Source organism: Poecilia reticulata, chromosome 1, assembly GCF_904066995.2.
Source record: "Poecilia reticulata chromosome 1, P_reticulata-male-v2, whole genome shotgun sequence".
NCBI classification, from domain to species: domain Eukaryota; kingdom Metazoa; phylum Chordata; class Actinopteri; order Cyprinodontiformes; family Poeciliidae; genus Poecilia; species Poecilia reticulata.
In genome coordinates this window covers 24,562,532-24,583,490 of record NC_088830.1, presented here as the reverse complement: position 1 = coordinate 24,583,490, position 20,959 = coordinate 24,562,532, and the positions used below count along the sequence as shown (strand labels likewise).

Sequence of the window (20,959 nt, the reverse complement as noted above, 5' to 3'; positions counted from 1 at the left end):
TCAAGAGTAACTGCAAAGTCCATTTCTTTTGGAGGCACGTGAAGGCAGCAGAAGTCACGCGTTGTTTCTCTTCGAGAGAACAAATATGGCGGATGATGGAGAGTCATTGGAGTCTTGGCTTAGTGAGTACATAGTTCGTAATTTTTTCTCAAGCCTGATATTAATGCTACTGGTGTGCATGTATGTGCTCTATTTCCACATCTATCCGAATGATTTGTTCGATTCCCGTGACATGACCGTAGCTGAATATTAGCTCGCTAACTGCTCTGTGTTGTCATCAGATGCTAACCCAGCTAACAGCAAATGATAAGTGTCACAAGCTAAATTCTCGTCTGTTGCCTGCCTTTCCATATTAATTCGGCATTAAATTGGTGTTGCTTCAAAATGTGATGAGTGTGTTATCCCAGAACAACTCAGTGTAACCTTTGACTTTTTAAAAAAAACAAATTTAAATATCGTCGATCTTAACCAGAGAAAGTTCTAACAGCTCCTGATATTTTACCAAAAAGCAGGATGACTGTTTGAGGTAGAGACTACAGGGTCACTGGGTGTTCTTCAAAGGATGAAAGTTGTAGCTTTATGTCTGCTTTTAGTCACGATATGACAAAGTTCTGACATTATTGCTACCAGTTAAGTGTAAATATGGGAAAGTGCATCTGTATGGTTGTTTTGGTCGAGTCCTGCCTTCAAGACCCCATACCCTACATATACACCTATGTAATGTTGACATTTAGTGTTTTATATGTTGCTTACGGAAGGACATGCTCATATGTCTACCCCATTAACACAATTAAATATATTTAAAATGAATTTAGATATTTTTGAGAGTGCATTGCCAGTATATGAACAAAAATATTTGTGGTATATAGATTTTTCCAGATATCAAACTGTAAATGAGGCAACCTTATGTTTATGCTCATTCAGTCCCTCATAGAAACATCTAGGAACAGAGGTTGTACAATTTTACTAAGCACGAGAAAAACATTGAAAGCATATTAGTATATTTTGAGAAGCTCATTAAAAACAAACAGTGCTGTACTAAAGTGCTTAACCCTGTTTCTTAATTTCTTCTGTTTTTATTTGTACATTTCTCACTAACATGTTTTAAATCGGCATAGGAAGTATAATATCAAATCAAGATAACTTAAGTATTTAAAAATATATATTTTGAATAAAACTTTCATTTAACGGTGTAGAGATTTAACAAGGAAAGCAGATAACTTTTTCGCCTGGTAAATTAAATCACCATATGAAAGCCTCTATTTTGTGTTTAGTTTAGTTATTTTTCTCTGATATTAGAATTTGTTTGGTCTAAAATATTTAGATATGACAGAAAAGTAAAAACAAGAGAAATTGGTAATAGGACAATTTTTTCTTTTCTTACCAAAGGCTCAGGCGTCATTAAAACAAATAACCCAAAAACTGTATTTTTATGGAAAAGCTGCAATTAACAATAGTTATTGTTTTCAGTTCAAATTTAAAGGAGACAGCTGTCTCTACTAGAGATGTGCCGATCAGGTTTTTTCCTGCTGATACCGATACCGATCACATAATTATAATAATTTTTTTTTTTTAATCATAAACACTACCGGTTACATTATGTGGAAAAAGGAACCATTATGTGGTAAAAAGAACCATGAATTCACCTTAATTTAGACAAAAACTTGTTTTTAATATTTTTTTCCAAGAAGAAAACTAAACAAAACAGGCATTCTGCAAATTGTACTGCTATCAATAATACTATCTTTAACAGACTGAAAACATATGGAGGCTCTGAAGAGGCTGAATAATGCAAAGAGCCAAAATAAAACCTCTCAACATTGCCAAAAAAATTCAAGTATAAAACATTCAAAGGGAAATACAGGTTCCATTACAATAAACAATCCAGAGTTACTGAATGAAAACTTCCTGATAGCATGGTGGCTAGCTGATTACTGCTAGTTCTGAGTGGCTGTTTCTGACTGAGCGGAGTAATTATGCAGAACAGGGAGGAGATCGATTATTTTTTTAGAGATTATCTGTCTCATGTTAGGACAGCGAAAGTTTTAATGTGCAAGTAAAATGTATTTTTTAGGTTAGATGCTGCAGCTTTAAGCAGAGGTTCGGTGTGAGAGTCACTACCAGGTGGAGCAGAAGCGCGTAGCAGCGGTTCAACAGCGAGATCAGAACCAGCATCTTACATCGCAGCTCGAAGACTTAAATAATTTTGGGGGTTATTTGTTTAGCTTTCTGACCGTCATGCTAATCCGGGTGAGTGTTTGTAGCTGTGCGCTGCTTTACCTGCTATCTGATCCTCCATATGTCTTTTTTACTGCAGTGAGCCTCGATGTAGCCAAACTCCGTCAAGTATGGCATTGTTTGTATGTCGTATTAGCTTCGTTGTGTTGATGCATTTTGACGTGCTTCAATTTTCCGCCGCAACACGCAAACTTCCCCATTCACTCAGTGCGTTATAGTTCCACATCGCTTAGGATTTGTTGCTGCGCGTTTGCGCAGTGTGAAGGAAAGAGGAGACCAGCTGCACAGGCAGGCTGAGAAATGAGATGCAGGTGATCGGTTTGTGTGATCGGCATCAAGAGACCGTGATCGGCAATCACCGATCATACACTTTTTCACGGAAATCGGCCGATTATGATCGGTGGCCGATCGATCGGCACACCTCTAGTCTCTACACATCTCAGGTTTTCAGGGAGTTTGTTTCAGAGCTGAGGAATGTGGGAAGCTCAATTCTGCTCCTCCTGTTTACTTCTGGTCCTGGGAACTGTTGATATACCATCTCTCTGAACCTGAGGGATCCAGGTATTTAGTACCTGACAAGCAGCTCTGAAATTTAGAATCCAAACATTTGCCTTGTTGGTGATACTTCTATGTAGTTTGACTTTTTTTTTTTTTGTAGAGTTTTCAAATTTAGATTTCAGTCCATAACTAGGCCATTGCATTTATGCATGCTCCATGGTTTTTAGCTTCATTGAATCCAGTTGAGTTCTGTAACCAAAAACAATAGCTTCTCTCTCTTCTGCATTAAGCTGGTGGAATTTCTGAACCCTTCCACCCATTATGGACACACTTAGTGACTGTTGCCAGAAACATAAAGTCGTGTGTCATCAGCATATCCATGGTAAAATATACTGCTCAAAAAAATAAAGGGAACACTTCAGTGTTCACTTAAATGTTAAAGTGTTCCCTTTTATTTTTTTGAGCAGTGTATATTGCAGTGCTACATAATAAGGTTCCAAGTTTACAAATCTTAATACATAAGGTATAGTGACTGTTGTCTGCGGTCATACGTAAGGATACGTGGTTTTGAAATGCAAGGGTGAAATGTGTTTCAGCCTATGAGTTTGTATTTTTTCTTTTTCAGATAAAGCCACCAATCCCTCCAACAGACAGGAAGACTGGGAATACATAATGGGTTTCTGTGATCAAATTAATAAAGAACTGGAAGGGTATTGTCACATTTATTCATTTAGCTCAGTCTATCTCTTAGCATTCAGCCATATCCATTGAATCAGATTGTATGTGACCTCTCTTTTGTAAGCACACATTCTGCTTTGTGAACTCTGGTATTAAAAATTACTTTTGCATTCTTATTTTATTTGATATTTTTCAGTCCTCAGATATCTGTCAGACTGCTGGCGCACAAGATTCAGTCCCCTCAGGAGTGGGAGGCGATGCAAGCACTAACGGTGGGCAGCTACAATTCTTTAGTGTTTTTTTTCCCCTCCCTTTTGTTACATCCTACAGCATGAAGCTAATGGTGCTGGGATCTTTTCATAGGTTCTTGAAGCATGTATGAAAAACTGTGGACGGCGATTTCATAATGAAGTTGGAAAATTTAAGTTTTTAAACGAGTTGATAAAGGTGGTCTCACCCAAAGTAAGTAACATTAACACTCATATCCTCAGAAATCGTGACGATCAGGGCTGCACAACATATCGAGTTGCAGTTGTCATCACCTCAATGTGTGCTGTATTGCAACAGCAAAGAACTCCTTTAATATAATATTTGGTTATTTTTTAAATTTCAGGTGCCAGGAATTAAAATTCTGCTGGTTAATATTGGGTTTGGCAATTTGTATGAGCTTCTGCCGTCACCGATGCCTACACCTGACGATGGCTATGTTTATATAGCAGGTCTTGATGCGCGTATCTGATCTTTTGCTGAAATTTGATTTTTGACATCTGTCTGAAAGTTTTACAACCCCAAAGCTTTTCCATCCCACAGCAGCTCTCTGTTTATGGAAGTATTAATGGATGCCACTGATAGATTGATAGATTTTAAAGTTGTTGAGCAATGGGAGCCGACAGGATTGTCACAAGATTATAAGAAGGAAGATGTGAAAAAAAGTACAACAAATGGCAATGACCTTTTGCAGGGCTTTGACTGCCACTTCTGTAGAGAAATCTGTTTGGACCTGTTGTTGGTACTAGTAGTTATAATTATAAATTTAAGCTGTTGTTTATGTCCAGGTTTCCTGCGTCTTGCTTCTTCTGGTGCAGAATTATTATGACACATGTCTCATCTTAATGACATCAAAGTCGGATGAAATGCAACACGACTGTTCAGACTACAGACGCATATCCGACAACAATCGGATATGTATCGGATTTAGTACTGTGTATGGAAGTGGCACAAATCAGATTTTTGGGGGGATGAAATGATCAGAATTTTGCCGTTCAGACTGCCATGAAAAAGGTTCTGTATATTGATTGCATATATGCAAAAAAATGGATTTGGGTCGCATTTGCCTGCGGTGGGAATATAGGCATAGATGTTGGTGATCAAGATCCTCAAAGATCACGGATGCCTCTATATAAAAATTGGTGTCAATATCAACATCTGCTAATGCAGTTAGGATCAATAACCAATATGTATTAATATGCTCTTCTTGAAAAACAGACCACATTTCTGACATTTCACTCTCTGCTTGAGTTGAACACAATTCTGCATTGCATCATCATTCCTGCCACATGCCCCAACAAATACCACATGCACAACTTTAACAGGTATGGAACTGTGCCTATTCCTGATGTTGTGCAGCCTTGGTCGTGATGATGTTATCTGCATTAATGCTTTGTGCAATTCTAAGCTGAACTAATAATAGCCTTTGGTTTCCAGTACCTAGGAGACAGAGTTTCAGACAAAGTGAAGATGAAGGTCATAGAGATGCTGTATACTTGGACTGTGTCTCTTCCTGATGAAGCAAAGATCTGTGAGGCCTATCAGATGCTGAAATCCCAGGGTAAAGTATCACTGTGGCTCCAATAAGCAAATACTGCAACAGGTACGAGTTTGAAATCTTTTTTTAATTGCGTGAGCTTTTTTTATTTTTTTATTTTTTTAGGTATTATTGTAGTTGACCCTGAAGTCTCCCTGAATGCCACATTAATCCCCTCACCTTCTCCACGTCCCAAGAATCCTGTATTTGACGATGAGAAAAAGAGCAAGGTCAGTTTAACACATTATGTATTTGTGTGAATACCCAGACCAAAGAATGCCCAATTTAAATAGAATAGAAGTTTCCTTTATTGCTCCAGATTGTTGAAATTTAGGAGCATCGAGTTACAAAAATGAAAAGGTGTTAAAAATGGATAAAAAAAAAACAATATAAGTAGTAATGCACTGTACAAGAATATAAAATAAAAATATTGTGCAGTTTGTCCAGGAACAGGATTTAGGTTTGTCCTCGATGTAAACAACACAAACTGCGTTTAGATTGTGCCGGTAGTAGTTGATCCACGCCTTAGGCTTGCTAGTACTTTCTTTTTTTTTTGTTGTTGTTGTTTGTGGGAGATGATAATCTTACTTCTGCCGGCTGCGTCTGTGGGAAGAGAGTCTGGCTGATAAAAGTTTTTTTCTAATTCCTCTGCAGAGATTAGCAGAACTTCTGAAAAGCAAAAAGCCCGAAGATCTTCAAGAGGCGAATCGACTCATCAAGAACATGGTGAAGGAGGTGAGTTTAGCTCAGATTTAATAAGAGCTACTTTCATCCACACACATCTGAAACATTTGAATGTTTCAGTCAAAGGTGTCATATTAAGATTAATTGCAGTTTATGCATCCCATTTGTGTGTCACAGGACGAGGTGCGATCACAGCGAGCCGCAAAGCAAAAAGGCACGCTGGAGGCCGTCAGCAACAGTGTGAAACTCCTTAATGAAATGCTCGCTCACTTCAGCCCAGAAGATTCCACTGAGGAAGATAAGGAGCTTATAAAGGTCTGTGTTTTGTGATGAAAGGTTAATAATGCCATTCATTGGCATTATTAACCTTTCTGGAAGCTCTGTTGTAACATTCACAATGCTGAGCAACATCTGAGTTAAATCTATGAATCAGAGGAATTTCTTTTTTATTCTACGTATATAAAATAAAGATTTACTGACGAGAGGAAAAGTGTTGCTTCTCTGTGTTTTAAAGTTTCCCTTTAGTGTGAAGAATCTAAACTTTATGTCTCATTATTTTCAGGAATTATACAATGACTGTGACAAGCTCAGACAAACAGTATTTAAACTGGCTACTGAGACCGAGGATGATGACAGCAGCTTGGGTAAAGATGGTTTCATTTTCTTGTTTTTGATCTGTTTTTTTTTTTTTTTTAAACGTATCAGAAATACATTGAACCCAGAGTTTTGCTTTGTATCATTCTGACTGTCACTCTGTTTACAAAAAAAACAATACCAGGAGAGATCTTGCAGGCCAATGATGACCTCTCCAGTGCAATTAATTCCTATAAGAAGGTAGTCGAAGGGCAGTCCATCAGTGGAGACGCCGACGTTGCACAAGGGACTCAGACTCCAGCCACACAAGGTAAAGTCTGCATAGAGGAGTGAATGGGAACTAACAGATTTGAAAACTCTAAATGCTGCTGATGCGCCGATCAAATAACTAATAGCTCACTCTGATTTAGTGCTGCATGTGTTAGATTTGTCTTCACTTTGTTCTGCCAGATTTACAAAAAAACAGTAAGTTTAGAAGTTGATGAAATGCTAAAAAACTTCTGCAGGCAAGGTCAGTCACTTCATGATGTCAAAAGCAGAGTTGTTGCCCAGAAACTTTCTGAAACATACAAAGTACAAACTGTGAACTCTGCATATTAAATTCAGCCCTTTTTTTAAATTTTGGCTCTTGCATTGTGCTCAAAATGTTTCTTTTTAATTTTGTTTTGTTGCTGTGCCAGTTTGCATAGCATTGAATAGAAGAAAAACTTTTTTTTTTTGCTTCTTTTTGCTCTTCCTCACCGTTTCTTTTTTCTTTTTTGCTTTAACCTGGCCACAGCGGGTATATCTACCAGAGATGAATAAAAATTGGCCTGAAAAGGACTGAGTCAGGAAACAGATGTAATTTTAACAGGAAAATATGGAGGAACTCTGCATTTAGCCCTCTTTCTCATAGACCACTACTTAAAGTCTTCTGAAACTCTCTCTTTATTTGCTTTTGGCACTTCTCTGCTTAAGGTTTTTATGTGTCTGCTCTGTGTATATGTAGAGCAGACGTTACTCTTTAAAGTCAATGGGAACAAGATTTGATTTGAACAAATGCCTTTCTTGTTCCATTTTATTTTTTCACCATTTCTTAGGCTCTGCAGGCACAAACAAGTCAGAGATCCTTATTGACCTGGTGGGTCTTGACACCAAGAGTCCTTCTCAGCATGAACCTCAAGTCTCTTCTCTGGTTTTTTCGGGCGACTTGCTCTGCGGCTCGACGACCACCGAGCTTCAGTCCAAGACTGCAGCTGCACCCTCTGCTGCCCTCTCCCTGCTGGACGAGGAGCTGCTATCTTTAGGTGCAAACCTTCAGTCTAAATCTTCTTTTTAAGTCTTTGCTTGATGATCTGTTTTGTCTTAAAAATGAAATTTGTGTAAATTCGCAGGCCTTAATGATCCTGGGCCTGTAGTCAATGAATCAAGCACCTCAAATCAGAGCAATCATTTACCACCTTCGCAGGTATTTAATCTAAGACCATAAGAACTGGAGCATTTTACCGTCTACCTTGCTGAAGGTAGCTCTGATTATAATTAAATATGTTTCCAGGACTCCGGTCAAGATTTGGCTCTTTTCGACTCCAGTTTGCCTCCTGCCTTTGATGCACTTTCAGCACCTTCGCTGTTTCAACAAGCTCTCTCTACGACACTAGCGCCAGCAGCTTCAACCAGAACAACTACAACTTCCTCTGCCTCCAACTTCCCCGCCTTTTTCACGCCTCCAGCTGCTACGGCTTCAGATTTGCCGGTGTCGGTCATTTTCCCACCGCCGCTCGGCTCAGCGCTGAGCGCCGCGGCGCCGGCAGGTCCTTCGCCGTTGCACAGCGAAACTGCGCCAGCCTTCTCTGCCGGCCGTCAGCATGTCTCCCTACCTGGGGTCTTCCAGCCCGCTGTATCCTCTTTCAGTCACAATTTACAAGACCTCGCCATGCTGGATCTGGGCGGGAGTGATAAGTGAGTACCATTCAATTCAAATGTCACACATTTAAATGATGTGCGAGCTCGGTCCTTGTTTCAGCTCTGGAAACGGTGCATCACCTGTCTTTTGGTTCTGCTAGGATTAGGACATGGAAGACATGTGCTGGAGAGATAAGATAGTAGGGAGTTAGCAGGAGAAATGCAACATTAAAGAGCTTTTTTTAGCGACAGTCTGATAGATTCTTCCCGCCTCCAGCTCTTAAACTCTATAACCATCACCGCTCCCAACAAAATCGACAAATGTTTACATTCTTGCTGGCATTTGCTGTTATTTTCTCATTTTAAGTAACATTTCTGAAATTATTGTACATCTTTTTCTGCACTGATGTGCTGATATATTGTAGTCTGTTGTGTTTTTCACATCCCTTGGATTGAGTGCAATATTTCTATTCCAATAACTGCACAGTATTTTTTTTTATGTTATAATTATATACAGTATATTATTACTATTATTGTTGTTAGTCTTGTTTTTTCAGTATATTTTCTCATGTTGTGAACCTATATGTATCTGATGCTGCTGTTGCATCTGAATTTCCTCTTTGTGGAAAAATAAGGGCCCATTTCCTCTGGTGGCCATTGCATAAATATTTGACTACAGTCACAACCTCAGGGTATTTTATTGGAACTTTTTATGCTCAACATAAAGTAAAGCATAATTTTAAAGTAGAAGCAAAATGATTCATGTTTTGCACAATTTTTGACACATAAAAATGTGAACATTTTTGTATAGGATTTGTGTTCATCCCCCTTTACTCTGATACCGGTTTAAAAAAAAGAAAAAAAGTCCAGGGAAGCAAATATTGCACACCAGTTATCAAATTATTATTTTTTTCTGGCTTACTTGTTTTGCTCTATTGCATAAAGTGACAGAATTCATCATTGTGACATGACTAAATGCTGAAAAGTTCATGAAAACCTTTGCATGTCTCTGTTTTGTATTTTTCAAGGCTGTATTATGATAAAAAGAAACGTTCATGTTGTAAAAGTCACGATGTGAAACTATTGTAGTCTATGTCTTTACAGCTATACTCACAATTTTCTGTTGCATAGAAAAGGCAAGTTTGAAATAAGTAACATTTCCATTTCTCAATATAATAACTGGCTGCAAATAAATGTTCTGAAGCCTTTACTTTCCTGCAGCAGGTGAGAATTGATCGGATCTAAATGACGGTTAAACCTTCCACAGTGCGCATTAAAAGAAAGATATTTTCTATTGAGACGTTAAGTTACAAAGATAACGTAACTGCAACCTTGATTTCTATTTTATTTGAATGTGAAAAAGAAATTAATACCTTTTAAACAGAAAAAAGTTTATAAAGGAAAGTACTTCTCTTTTTCCTCATTTACAACACCTCTTGATGACTCCCAACTTTTCCCAAAATGACGATTTCCTTTTTCCCCAGATTATTTGACCGCTGCTTTTGTTTCCTTCCAGTCACAGTGGAACGTCGACTTCGGCGATGACGACCGGGATGCAAGGGTGGTCTACTCCTCCGGCCCTCCGAGGTCACCCAGACGACAGCCCTCTGCTGCGCTCTTTGTCTCCCATCCAGCCCATGAGCCAGGCGAGTCCAAGCAAAGGAGACGAGGTTTCCTTGGCTGCTGTTTTTGTTCCTCTGGAGGCCATCAGACCAAGTGAGTTTGTTTAAAAAAGAACCTAATGATTTCTGTTGGTTTTGTGCCAGTAGTTGCTGACGTTTGGCTTCAGTTGTGGAAAACAGCAAATGTATTTTAAGAGCTATAACATTTGATCAGTACACACGTGCCCTGTGCTAATAATGAAATGGGACCATCTCGCAGTAATAACAATTTCCTGTCAGCCAAAATGGCAGCTTTTAAAAATACAAATAAATGTTTTGGGTGTTTTGAAATTGGTAGAATGTTTTTTTTCTAGTCCAAAATTTGATTCCCAATTTTAATAGATTTTTTTTTCCATTTGCTTTTCTTCTTAAAAATTAAAATACAAATTGATTGCATCTTAAAAATTGGCTTTTATTTCAGTCATTAATTCCGTGAGTTAATCTGGATTCATAGCTGAAATAAAGAGAAGCTGTGAAACATGCGTCTCAAACAAGGTGGTAGTTTGTGGGTTTGCTAAAATCAACTTGAACAATGGAAATCCAAGGAGTTCATTGGTGGAAAAAATAAAAAGATTTTCCAAAAATGAAATCTTCAAAACAAAACGCTCTATTAATCGATTAAATTAATTTACGTCCAGCCCTTGGAATTGACCTCCCAAAAATATAAAAGTCAAATGATTTTATAAAAAAAAACGTTAAAACTTTCTCATGGTTGGATGTTGGTGAAACAAGAACTTCTGACAGTGCAGTTAAAATTAACTGCAGTTGATGGTTTTATCTTCTTGATCAACAAAATATGTTCTGTAGGTGATTTTTAAAAGCACCTTAATTTAGGTGTTATGGTAACTGGGGTTTTGAACTTTAATGTATTTTTCTTTATAACACTACTCAGTCTCAGCTGGGGATCAACTTGCCAGGATGCCATTCACTGCAAACAATTTTGAGTTCTTTTCGCTCTTTCTTTGTTGTTGTTCTGAGCATTCATTGGGCCGCTTTATAAAGTACACTTTGCTATTACTGGAGTTTCATAAATTCAAATCAAATGTTTCTTGGGGAGTTTTTTTTTTAACTCTTTTTACAATCTCATTTTGCTTTTGTTGTTCTGTTCTTGCTGCTGATGTGTGCGCAGTTTATTTAATTTACAATTTTGGCTCTGAAAGTCCCTCATATGTGAACCTAATAGTTACATGTAGTGACTCTTCACAACTCTAAAAACGTTCTCTTTTCTTTGGAAAATTTTTTTCTGGCATTACTTAAAATCTTTGGAGCCTAAGTGAAAGCATGTATTGTTTTTGCTCATCGTGTCAAGCGGCAGGCTCTCCCTGGTCTGTAGGCTCTCACAGCTGAGCCGCTCCCTCTCCGTCGAGAACGCTAATGAATCACAAAAGTGCCTTGGCAGACACTCTCACAGTCGGGAAGTAAACATAAAGCTGGATTTGTCTCAAATATATCATTAAGTAATTCTCTAGTTCTACTATTTATCATTTGTATAATCAAATTTCTAATGTTGGTTCATGTTGACTTAAGTCAAGCCAAGAAGGAGTTGTGTTTCAAATTTGTTGGTGTGTCTTCAGTAAATATTTTTTCCAAACATAATAGCCATGTTGACCAAAAATAATCCTGATTTTGTAATATTTTCCATAATGAAGCAGTCTTAGTCCGGAGGTAACTTGTATACCTCCTCAGTCATGTTAAAACTTCTGTAGCTATTCATGAAAACATTTATTTTCACCCATAATTTGACATCTTGGATTCCACTAAATTTTTTGTAATCTGTGAACATCTCACTGTAACAAAATGCCAAGTCGATGAAAAGATTTCTACAGTGAACGGTCAGTTTATTCAAAGTGTTTCTTGGAATAAGAACGTTTCTTTGAAAATCAAAATATTACATTTTACTACCACCTAGTGGTGAAAATGGGCAACTGACAAAACAATAAAAAAAGATGTGGTTACATTTTCCTCAAGTAGACCCTAATTTACTGTATTCTACTGTAATTGTAATTTGAGAGCAGAGTTTGTTTGTTTTTTTAAAAAGGACCGTTTATTGCATTCAGAATAATTTTTCAGCACTGCCTTCTATAGCTGCTTGTGAGTGGATGCTGTTTGTCTGGTAAATCTTTGTACATATACTGTGACAAAAAAAGTGGAGTAAATCACCACTTCATAAAATCAATTTATCTATCCCACACATTTACTATTAATCAGAAGCTGCATGAAATGTTTAATCTAAATTGAGGATTTCCAGATTTTAGGAGATGAAAGAGACAAAAACCCTCCCGACCCCACTAAGGGACAAGGTTGTACAGAAGATGGGTGGATGGATGAAAGAGACAAATGTCCTCCAAAAGATGAGATTCTCAGTTTTTGACTGACATCTGTCTGTCCGATGTTTATAGGTACGCTCTGTCCTGTGACAGCGTATGACAAAAACGGTGTCCGTGTTCTGCTCCATTTTGCCTCGGACTGTCCCCCCGGCCGGCCCGACGTTCTGGTGATGGTGGCGTCGATGCTCAACACCGCCCCGCAGTCTGTTAGGAACATAGTTCTCCAGGCTGCTGTACCCCGGGTAACGGCTGATATGTTTGTGTTGCTACTTTATAGGGTTTTTTTTGGGTTTTTTTCTCGAGTTTTATTAAAACTTCTGAAATTTGAGCGCCTTGGTTTCTCTTCTAACAACATCTGCAGACGATGAAGGTGAAGCTGCAGCCGCCCTCCGGAGCAGAGCTGGCCCCTTTCAATCCAATTCTTCCTCCTGCTGCCATCTCTCAGGTCGTGCTGCTTGCCAATCCTCTGAAGGTAGATTTCTCACACACACACGTGCACACACACTGCTTGAACTTTTTTTTTCACATTAGAACCACAAACTTGAGTGCATTTTATGGGGATTTCCTTCCACTTTTAAGTAATGCACTACTTTGTGTTTATCAATCAAATAAAATCCCTGTAAAATGCACCAAAGTCTGTGCTTGTAATGTGACACGATGGGAAAATGCTCAAGGAATACAAATATGTTTGCCAGACAGTGTAACATGAGCCTGTTTGTGCTTTTCTGTGTCTCAGGAAAAAGTTCGGATGAGATACAAACTGATGTTTACGCTGGGAGAGCAGTCCTTCACAGAAGTGGGGGAGGTGAACGACTTTCCACCTGCTGATCGATGGGGGGCTCTATAGTTACATTTTCCCATTATCTAAAGGTGGGTCTTTTGCAGTTTTGTGCGTCAGCGAAAATCTACAAAAGACTTGAAATCAAGAAGGTTTAGTTAAATAAAAACTTGAACAAACCATGACGGGTTTAAGATGGTCCAGTGAAGACGGCATCAAAGTCGAACTTTGATTACAAACTAGTGTGACCTGATATCTTGAATGTGGATAATGGTGTTGAAGTCAGTCATTAATTATAATTAAATTAATATTTTTCTCTGAATTTATTTCTCATATTTAAACCTGACTGAGCTGAACAACAAAAAAGGCAAAAAATTTCTCATTTTTGATATTTCTGGTTGAACTCTGGCGTTATGTGTGATTAATGCAGGTGAATAAAGGTTCAGAGACAAACATTGGTTTATTTGAAGGCTTTAACTGAGACTTGACTTCTGGGGTTTTACGCTACTATGGTTTTAAGTATTCTCATTACACATTTGATTAATTTGTGAATGGAAGAATCATATCTGTTAACATTCCAGGAAAAAAACCTGAATGAATGCCGTCATTCTGCATTCTCGCCTGATAGAAATGGGCTTCGGTGCACCTTATTTTTACCAGATGTTCTGACATGTATGTGTTTTTAACCAAACCCTGAAGAGGATCTGCTTACAGGAAATAAGGAGCTGCTAGAATCACAAGACAAATGGTCATACTGTTTAAAATTAATATAACGGCATGAATATTGTACATTTTCTTCTCCCACTACTTTTAAATGATGTGGAAACTCAACTAAGGGGTTAGATCAGTGTAAATTACTTGTGTTGTGTGGGAGCTTCAAATTAGAAATGTTTTGCTCTTTTGTTATTTATGTCCTGAAACAATAAACTAGGTTTTTTTGGGGGGGGTGGAAGGGTATTTAAAAACTTTAAATCTGTCAGTGGTATATACAACTTTCTTTACATATTTCTTTTAAAAGTATTTATTTGGGATTGTTGAATCGTCATTGTATATTTTTGAGAAGCTTTTTCTGTGCATGGAAACAATAAAATAGATTAATCTATTTGTATTATACTCTGTCTGATTTGCCTTGATTTTTTATTTATTTATTTACAGTATTGAAGATGTTATAACTGAGCTTTGTCTAAATTAAAATTCTAATTAATCCCAAAATGGAAAACAATCCTGTTTATAAAAGATATACATCTGTCTGAAAGTGGTGTCCCATACTGTAGTGATGGGTACTTCGGCTCCTCAACGGCGCTAATCTGAAGTCTCGTATTTTAGATTAACTTTATAAGTAAGAATGTTTTCTATGTCAATAAAGCCTTTTTCATTCAGTGTTTTATAATGGCCTTATATTACAAAAGCAGGAATTCTTATACTTTTGTGTTTCACAAAATATCAGCACGAAGAATGAAGAAAACGCCACTATGGACTATGAGAAGGTCCATAGTGCTTTATTAGATAATTTTAACTGAAAAGAAAAAATAATGGGGAGCCACTTTCATTCGATGAGAGGCTGCTCTTTTGATTCACCACAAAGCTGGAGCTAAGGTGAGCACGACCCAACAGTACCATACAGCGCATGCGCTGAAGATCGGGCGCACAACGGCTAGCCGAAGTAGCACAAACAGCAGCAACAACGATGGCAGACGAGAAGCCAAAGGTGAGGACGGAGGGCTTTTATATATTTTTTTGCTACAAACATACGTGCTGCATAGATGATTGACTTTGTCTGAACAGTTTCCCCTGTAAAGAAATGGAAACAAACAGGCAAACTTGAAGCTACTGTTTTAGCTAGCAAGCTAGCGGTTAAAATTAGCATAATAAGCTAACGCGGCTAAATATTCCGAGAACCTGGCAGAATGAAAGGAATAGTTTTTGTGCTTTGTTTAGATACTGTTATTAGTGGGGACCACTTGTCAATACCAAGTAATTAATTTGGTGCTTTCATAACTAAAGGCTTTAGCAAGAATGTAGTTGAAATGCGAGTTTACCGGCTGTAGCTGGAATGACTAGTTGGGACAAAAAGCTAATGTCCGAAAGACATGTTATATTTTCGATTATGTGAATCAAGTTAGCAGTTTTTAAAAAAAATCTTTCAATGGAAGGTTAAATGTTAAGAGTGACTATTATCTTAGCGAGTTGTAGGCCATCGATGAATGAGGCGCCTATCGCTACAGCGAAGTTGTAATTTTGCTCCTTTCTGCGCAGTCACCAAATAAACTCACTCCTCACCAACAGTGAATATAATCAGTAAGAAAAATGACCATCAATCGACAGATGACATGGAGCTACTGTCCTGTAGGTGCTGGATGCATCCCTACTCCAACATAGCTGAATCAAATGGTTACATTACCTCTTCTGCATGCCATCAAGTTTGGCGAAGGCCTGGTAACCAGCCATTAATTTGATTCAGGTGTGCTGGAGCAGGGTTGCATTTAAAACCTGCAGGACATTAGTTGGGGTTGGAGACTCCAGATATAGAGCTTCAAACTGAGGATGATCGATCCAGATGGGTCTTTGTTTCTGGTAGTTTGGAGGTTTTAAACGTTGCTTGACTTCATGTTGACTTGTTTCCTCTGTCTCCTCAGGAAGGAGTAAAGACTGAGAACAATGAGCACATCAACCTGAAGGTGGCAGGGCAGGATGGCTCGGTTGTGCAGTTCAAGATTAAAAGGCACACTCCTCTCAGCAAGCTGATGAAAGCTTACTGTGAACGGCAGGTGAGACTGCTGTACAAACATGCTTTTGCTCTCAATAAATTGATGTCTCTGGCTAAAGTTACTGATATGTTTAAATTGTTCTATAGACACTTTTGGCTTAAAATGCAAGTAGTGAGTGTTTTGGACACACTTTTAGAATTTGAATCCAAATTACAAAACCCAACAATTTATTAAGCAGAGTAAAAACTACTTGGGCAGCCTCTGTGTGTTTGTTTCTTCATTTGCCATTTTTGTTTTAATTTTCTCCATACACAGGTGCATATAAAAGTTATATAGATTTGATATTTGTTAAATTAATTTCAGTAATTCAACTGAAAAAGTTGATCTTGGATCTTACAGCCATAAAACCAAAACCCCAAATCAATTTAGCAGAAAATTAGATTACAGACCAACAAAAATATTTTCAGTACAAAATGTTGGCCTACTAACAACTATGTCAGTGTACTGCACACTATAAGAACTTCATATTTGGGCTATGTTCACATGGCAGGCAAATGTGACCCACATCCGACTTTTCCCTCGCAGTCTGAACAGCCCTGTTTTGATCAGCTGGTCTGCATGGTTTGCTCTGGTGTCTCTGGTCTTCCTCCTGAAAGTATTTCATAGATTTTCTGTGAAGTTTTATTTTTATTATTTTATTTTTTGGATCAATTTGTTGGTCAGTCAAGCCCAGTGATTTATGGTCATTAAAGTTGGCAGGTGCCAAGTCCTGCTTGAAAATGAAATCAGCAGAGGGAAGCGCGAGATTCTGGTTGGGATTTAGACTGTCCTGGCTTTGCACTTGATAAAATGCACTGCGCATTGTGATTCTCCGTCAAACAAGCATTTCAAGGCTGCAGTTAACCCTTTTTTGTGCATCTTTTTCAATCCCTTTACTTGTTAGGAAAGCTACTAACAGCTAGCTTTCCTAAATGAAGCCCACCTTAGTGGATGGTGTGAGTAGTCCCCTTTCAGATCATCATTTAACTGGTGATCTACGTGTTTACCACTGCTTGGAATTGATTGAAATGTTCCAGTACGGGCATTACACCATGAATCCATCTCACAAAGTAGTAATCAAACTGGAATCGATATGAAATGTAACGAGTGTGACATAGTACGAGCAAAGGGTTCATTCAGATGGGAGATATGGTTTTATTTTCCAGATTCTGTCAATAATAAACATTTCAGTTATTTTTTTGTAATGACTCTGTAACCTGAGTTTTTCATTTTTAGTTGAATTGCTGCAATCCATTTTTTAAACTTTTAAGTTATTGAGATGGAGATGACTACAAGCTGCTGAAAATGTAACAACTAAACCTTTGACCAAACAATGAGAGAATAAAAAAAAGTGCATACATTTTATCAGTCTGAAGTTAAGCTGTAAGAGTCAAAGTATGGCAAAATATTATTTTGCGACCACCATCACCCAACTGCTGAGATCCACAGAGGTGCAAATATTTTATCTTGTTTGTTTTTAATTTGATTCATTTTCATTAAATGCATATTCAAGGTAACACTGACATGTGGCTGGAGTTGGAATTTATTGCCAGATAACGCCTACTCCCACTTGTTCACCCTACTATGTACTATATCATAATTTGTACAGCACTTTTCTCAGAAGAAAGGTTTTAAAATCTGCCGTGAATAAAACATTTAATCTGATCTGAATTTATGTACTCAATTCCGATTCTTGCACTATTTATACATGGTTCTAAAACTATGGCATTTCTGTCCTTTTAGGGTCTGTCAATGAGGCAAATAAGATTTCGGTTTGACGGTCAGCCTATTAATGAAACGGACACACCTTCACAGGTAAGCCAACATTTCAACTTTTTGTGACTAGGCAATTTGTTTTTCAGCGTGTGGACTTTGAATTCAAGTCAACTTTATAAGGGATGATTGAAATAAAAGCAACTGTAAAAAAAACTATGGATGTTTTATTTTGAATGATTTTATTGCCCAATCCTGTTTCTAAGGCTGTTGTGTAAAACTGAAACCCAGACAATGTTACAATACAAATCTCTGAAACTCTGCCCTGTGGGAAGAACCCCTGTCCACTGAGATCAATTTTCCATTCTCATGTAGATTATGTTTAAGTTTCCTGGGCTTAAGTTATTGTACAATACTCTGAGTAGTGGTGAAATAAGAGGAGTGTGAACAGCGACTTTACAAGCCTTGTTGTTCTCATGTTGGTTACTGATATTTCAGATGGTCAGGTAGTCTTAGTCTGCTTTTAAATAAACTTGGGTGTAGTGCGAATAAAATAAAGCACCACAGTCAAAAGACAAAAACCTTAAAAATCGACTTTTTTCTTTTTCTTTTAAAAATCCGTTGTTTATTTTAAAGCCAGGAGCTGTATTACATCCAATGATTGTCTTCATTTCTGTATAGCTCTTAATATAGTTTTTATGCTCAAAAAACCCAGAAAAAAACAGAAACATTTTAAGACCAAAAGCAAAACTTCAGATTAGTCTCTTAAACGTGTCTTTGAAGGCATGAAAACGAAGCCCATCCCCTGCAGAAAAAACACTCGTGTTAACTGAGGTTCAGGTTGAGAACTGTTTTTCCTGTGAGGTGATGAGCTCACCCTGTCAGTTGAGTTTCACAAATACTACTGAATTTCAGTTTGCTCACAGTGTTTTTTTTATGAAACCAAAGTTGTGCAATTTGTACAACTTTGTATTCAGGTTAAATTTCAGACCATCTAAATTATGAACACAAGTAAAAGACCAGATTTTGGAAAACTGAACCACCTAGTTCTGTTCAGGAGACTGGTGCACACAAGTAAAATGTTTTGCTTACTGTAAACCTTATTCACCCATCAACATATTTAGTGTTGCTGGTGTGAACAGTGTTAAACCTATTTCTGAATGCTTTTAGTTCACTTTTGATATGACTAGCCACAGTGATTTTAAATGTTTTTTTTTCCCCAAATATCTTCAGCTATGAATGCCACTACAACTTAGAACATTTGAGTTTATTTCTTTTTTTTCCTCCTCCCTATTGACAATATTGTGCAAAAAACCCCTGAAGTTTATGCCTTTATTGTTGAACTTGACCAGGGTAACCCTTAACAACAAGATGAGTCCTTGCATGATGACTCAAGTCATCAAAGCAGTTCATATGCAGACAAACACTGCATATATTGCACAATAAATATGTGGACATTCAGGTGAAATAAGTGGACAGGATTTTGTTTATACAATAGCCAAATTCCAACTATATAAACCCTTATAAAAGTAAGGCGTGCTTATGTTTATCATGTTTACTCAGCAAATAGTATGTTTATTTATCTAGTTTATTGTCTCAATAGAAGTCTTTGGTATCGTGCTATGACAACCTCATCTAAATTTGTACGTTCACATTAACACATTTCTTGGTAAAGACCTTGTATTGTGAAAGCTGCTGTTCACTTTTACCCAAAGACTCTAAACTGACCTTCTTTTATATTTCCTTTACAGCTAGAAATGGAAGATGAAGATACAATTGATGTGTTCCAACAGCAAACTGGAGGATCGGCCCTTTAAAGACTGTTTCCTGTGAACATCCCTACCTCCCTTTTTGTCCCTGAACACCTTTGTTATACCCAGTCTTCTTATGCTCGTCACCAGTGTTAATATCATGGGATACTTGTACAAAAAGCTGAAAGGCAGCAGGGAGAGTTGACATACACCTGCATCACACTGACACTTAATATGTTAGCATGTCTGAACTGTGCAGTGTGGAGATATCAAAAGCTTGTCAAGCTGTTTTTCCCTTTTCCTTCGGTTTTTTTTTTCTTCTTCCCAAGAGCTGAAAGTAATTGTTTTTTATACAGACAACAGGGGTTTTGATTTGGATAGAATATTGTTGTTGAGTAAGCCCATGTTTTAAATTTGCTGACATCTGTTGTTTTAAAGTGTATTATTGAAATAAATTGACTTTTTTAATAAAATGTTTGGTGTTCAGCTTCCTATCTGACTTATGTTGCCTTGCAGTAGTATTCATACCCTTTGAATTTCTCCCATCCCGTTAACATGACCTTCAGTGTATTCAGGCCATTTTGATTAGATGCTCAGCCTTGGCCTTCACAGGTCAACTCATGAATAAACAGTCCATCCTTGTGCAATTTAAATTCAAAACACGATCAGTGCATGGCTCAGAAGTTTGACAGGAAACTTTACAGAGCAAAAACAGCAGGAGAGTTGGGGAAAACGTGGACAGGTTTAAAGGAGGATTAGATTGTAACACAATATTCCAAGCTTGAACATCTTACAGAGGGCCGTCATTTCAATTGCAAATCAACCAGGACATGGCTGTCTACCTGAGCTGATGATCAGAGCAGAGCAGAATCAAGCATGATGCCAAAAGGCTTATGGCAACACACTGAAGGAGCTGGGAAGATCAACAGCTCTGGCTGGAAAATCTGTTGATGGGACAAGTATTTGTCATGAATGTCCCAGTTTAACCCCACTTCCAAATCTGGGAATATGGGATTAGACCATATCCCCAGTAAATCTGGTTTACAGATTATAAACATGAGGTTTGTAATCAGTAAACCTTATATTTACTGATTATAACCACCCAATCGCACTGAACTGCTAAAGCCATTTTGTGAAGGAAAAGGGGTAAACACTCTAGCTGTCCAAAACCTGCAGGAATGCCCCCAAAACTAGCAGTCATAAATTAAGTGAAAGTTGGTTCATCAAAGAAATGTCTTTGAAGGGCCTTTAGAAAATGTTGTCTGAAAGTTTTCAAAAAAGTATCACTGTCAAAGTTGAACTACCCATAAAATAACATTTTCTAAATGTTCTGTTAAGGTTACATTGTGAAGTTACGGAGAACATTTAGAAAATATTACATTTAGTGGATGTTTCCCGATGATTGCCAAAAAAGTTACAATACAATACTTCAGATAACCTTTGGAGAACGTTCTCTGGTCGCTAGAACATCATTAACCCTCATATATTATGTTAAATTATTAATAGTGTCAGTGAACTCTTCCAAAATGACTGAGGCTTTGCAACACTTAGGGTATCAGCAGATTAGAAATGTAAAGTCAACCCGGAAGCTCTGACACTTTATAG

General features: G+C 37.7%; 2 protein-coding genes across 2 annotated transcripts; both read left to right on the top strand.

Annotated features, from left to right (window-relative positions):
* Positions 1–6: 6 nt before the first annotated feature.
* On the top strand, positions 7–14,256 carry gga3a (golgi associated, gamma adaptin ear containing, ARF binding protein 3a). The gene is made up of 17 exons (XM_008414698.3): positions 7–122; positions 3,362–3,446; positions 3,611–3,686; positions 3,778–3,876; positions 5,119–5,242; positions 5,345–5,448; positions 5,873–5,953; positions 6,080–6,217; positions 6,465–6,546; positions 6,681–6,806; positions 7,576–7,782; positions 7,870–7,943; positions 8,031–8,434; positions 9,894–10,093; positions 12,438–12,607; positions 12,727–12,837; positions 13,102–14,256. The coding sequence occupies exons 1-17, from the start codon at positions 86–88 to the stop codon at positions 13,210–13,212; spliced, it is 2,229 nt and encodes a 742-aa protein (XP_008412920.2). The 5' UTR covers positions 7–85; the 3' UTR covers positions 13,213–14,256.
* Positions 14,257–14,694: 438 nt separating this feature from the next.
* Positions 14,695–19,846, top strand: sumo2a (small ubiquitin like modifier 2a). Its single transcript, XM_008414707.2, has 4 exons — positions 14,695–14,851; positions 15,780–15,911; positions 17,634–17,705; positions 19,355–19,846. Exons 1-4 carry the CDS (start codon positions 14,831–14,833, stop codon positions 19,418–19,420), a joined length of 291 nt encoding a protein of 96 aa, XP_008412929.1. The 5' UTR covers positions 14,695–14,830; the 3' UTR covers positions 19,421–19,846.
* Positions 19,847–20,959: the final 1,113 nt, after the last annotated feature.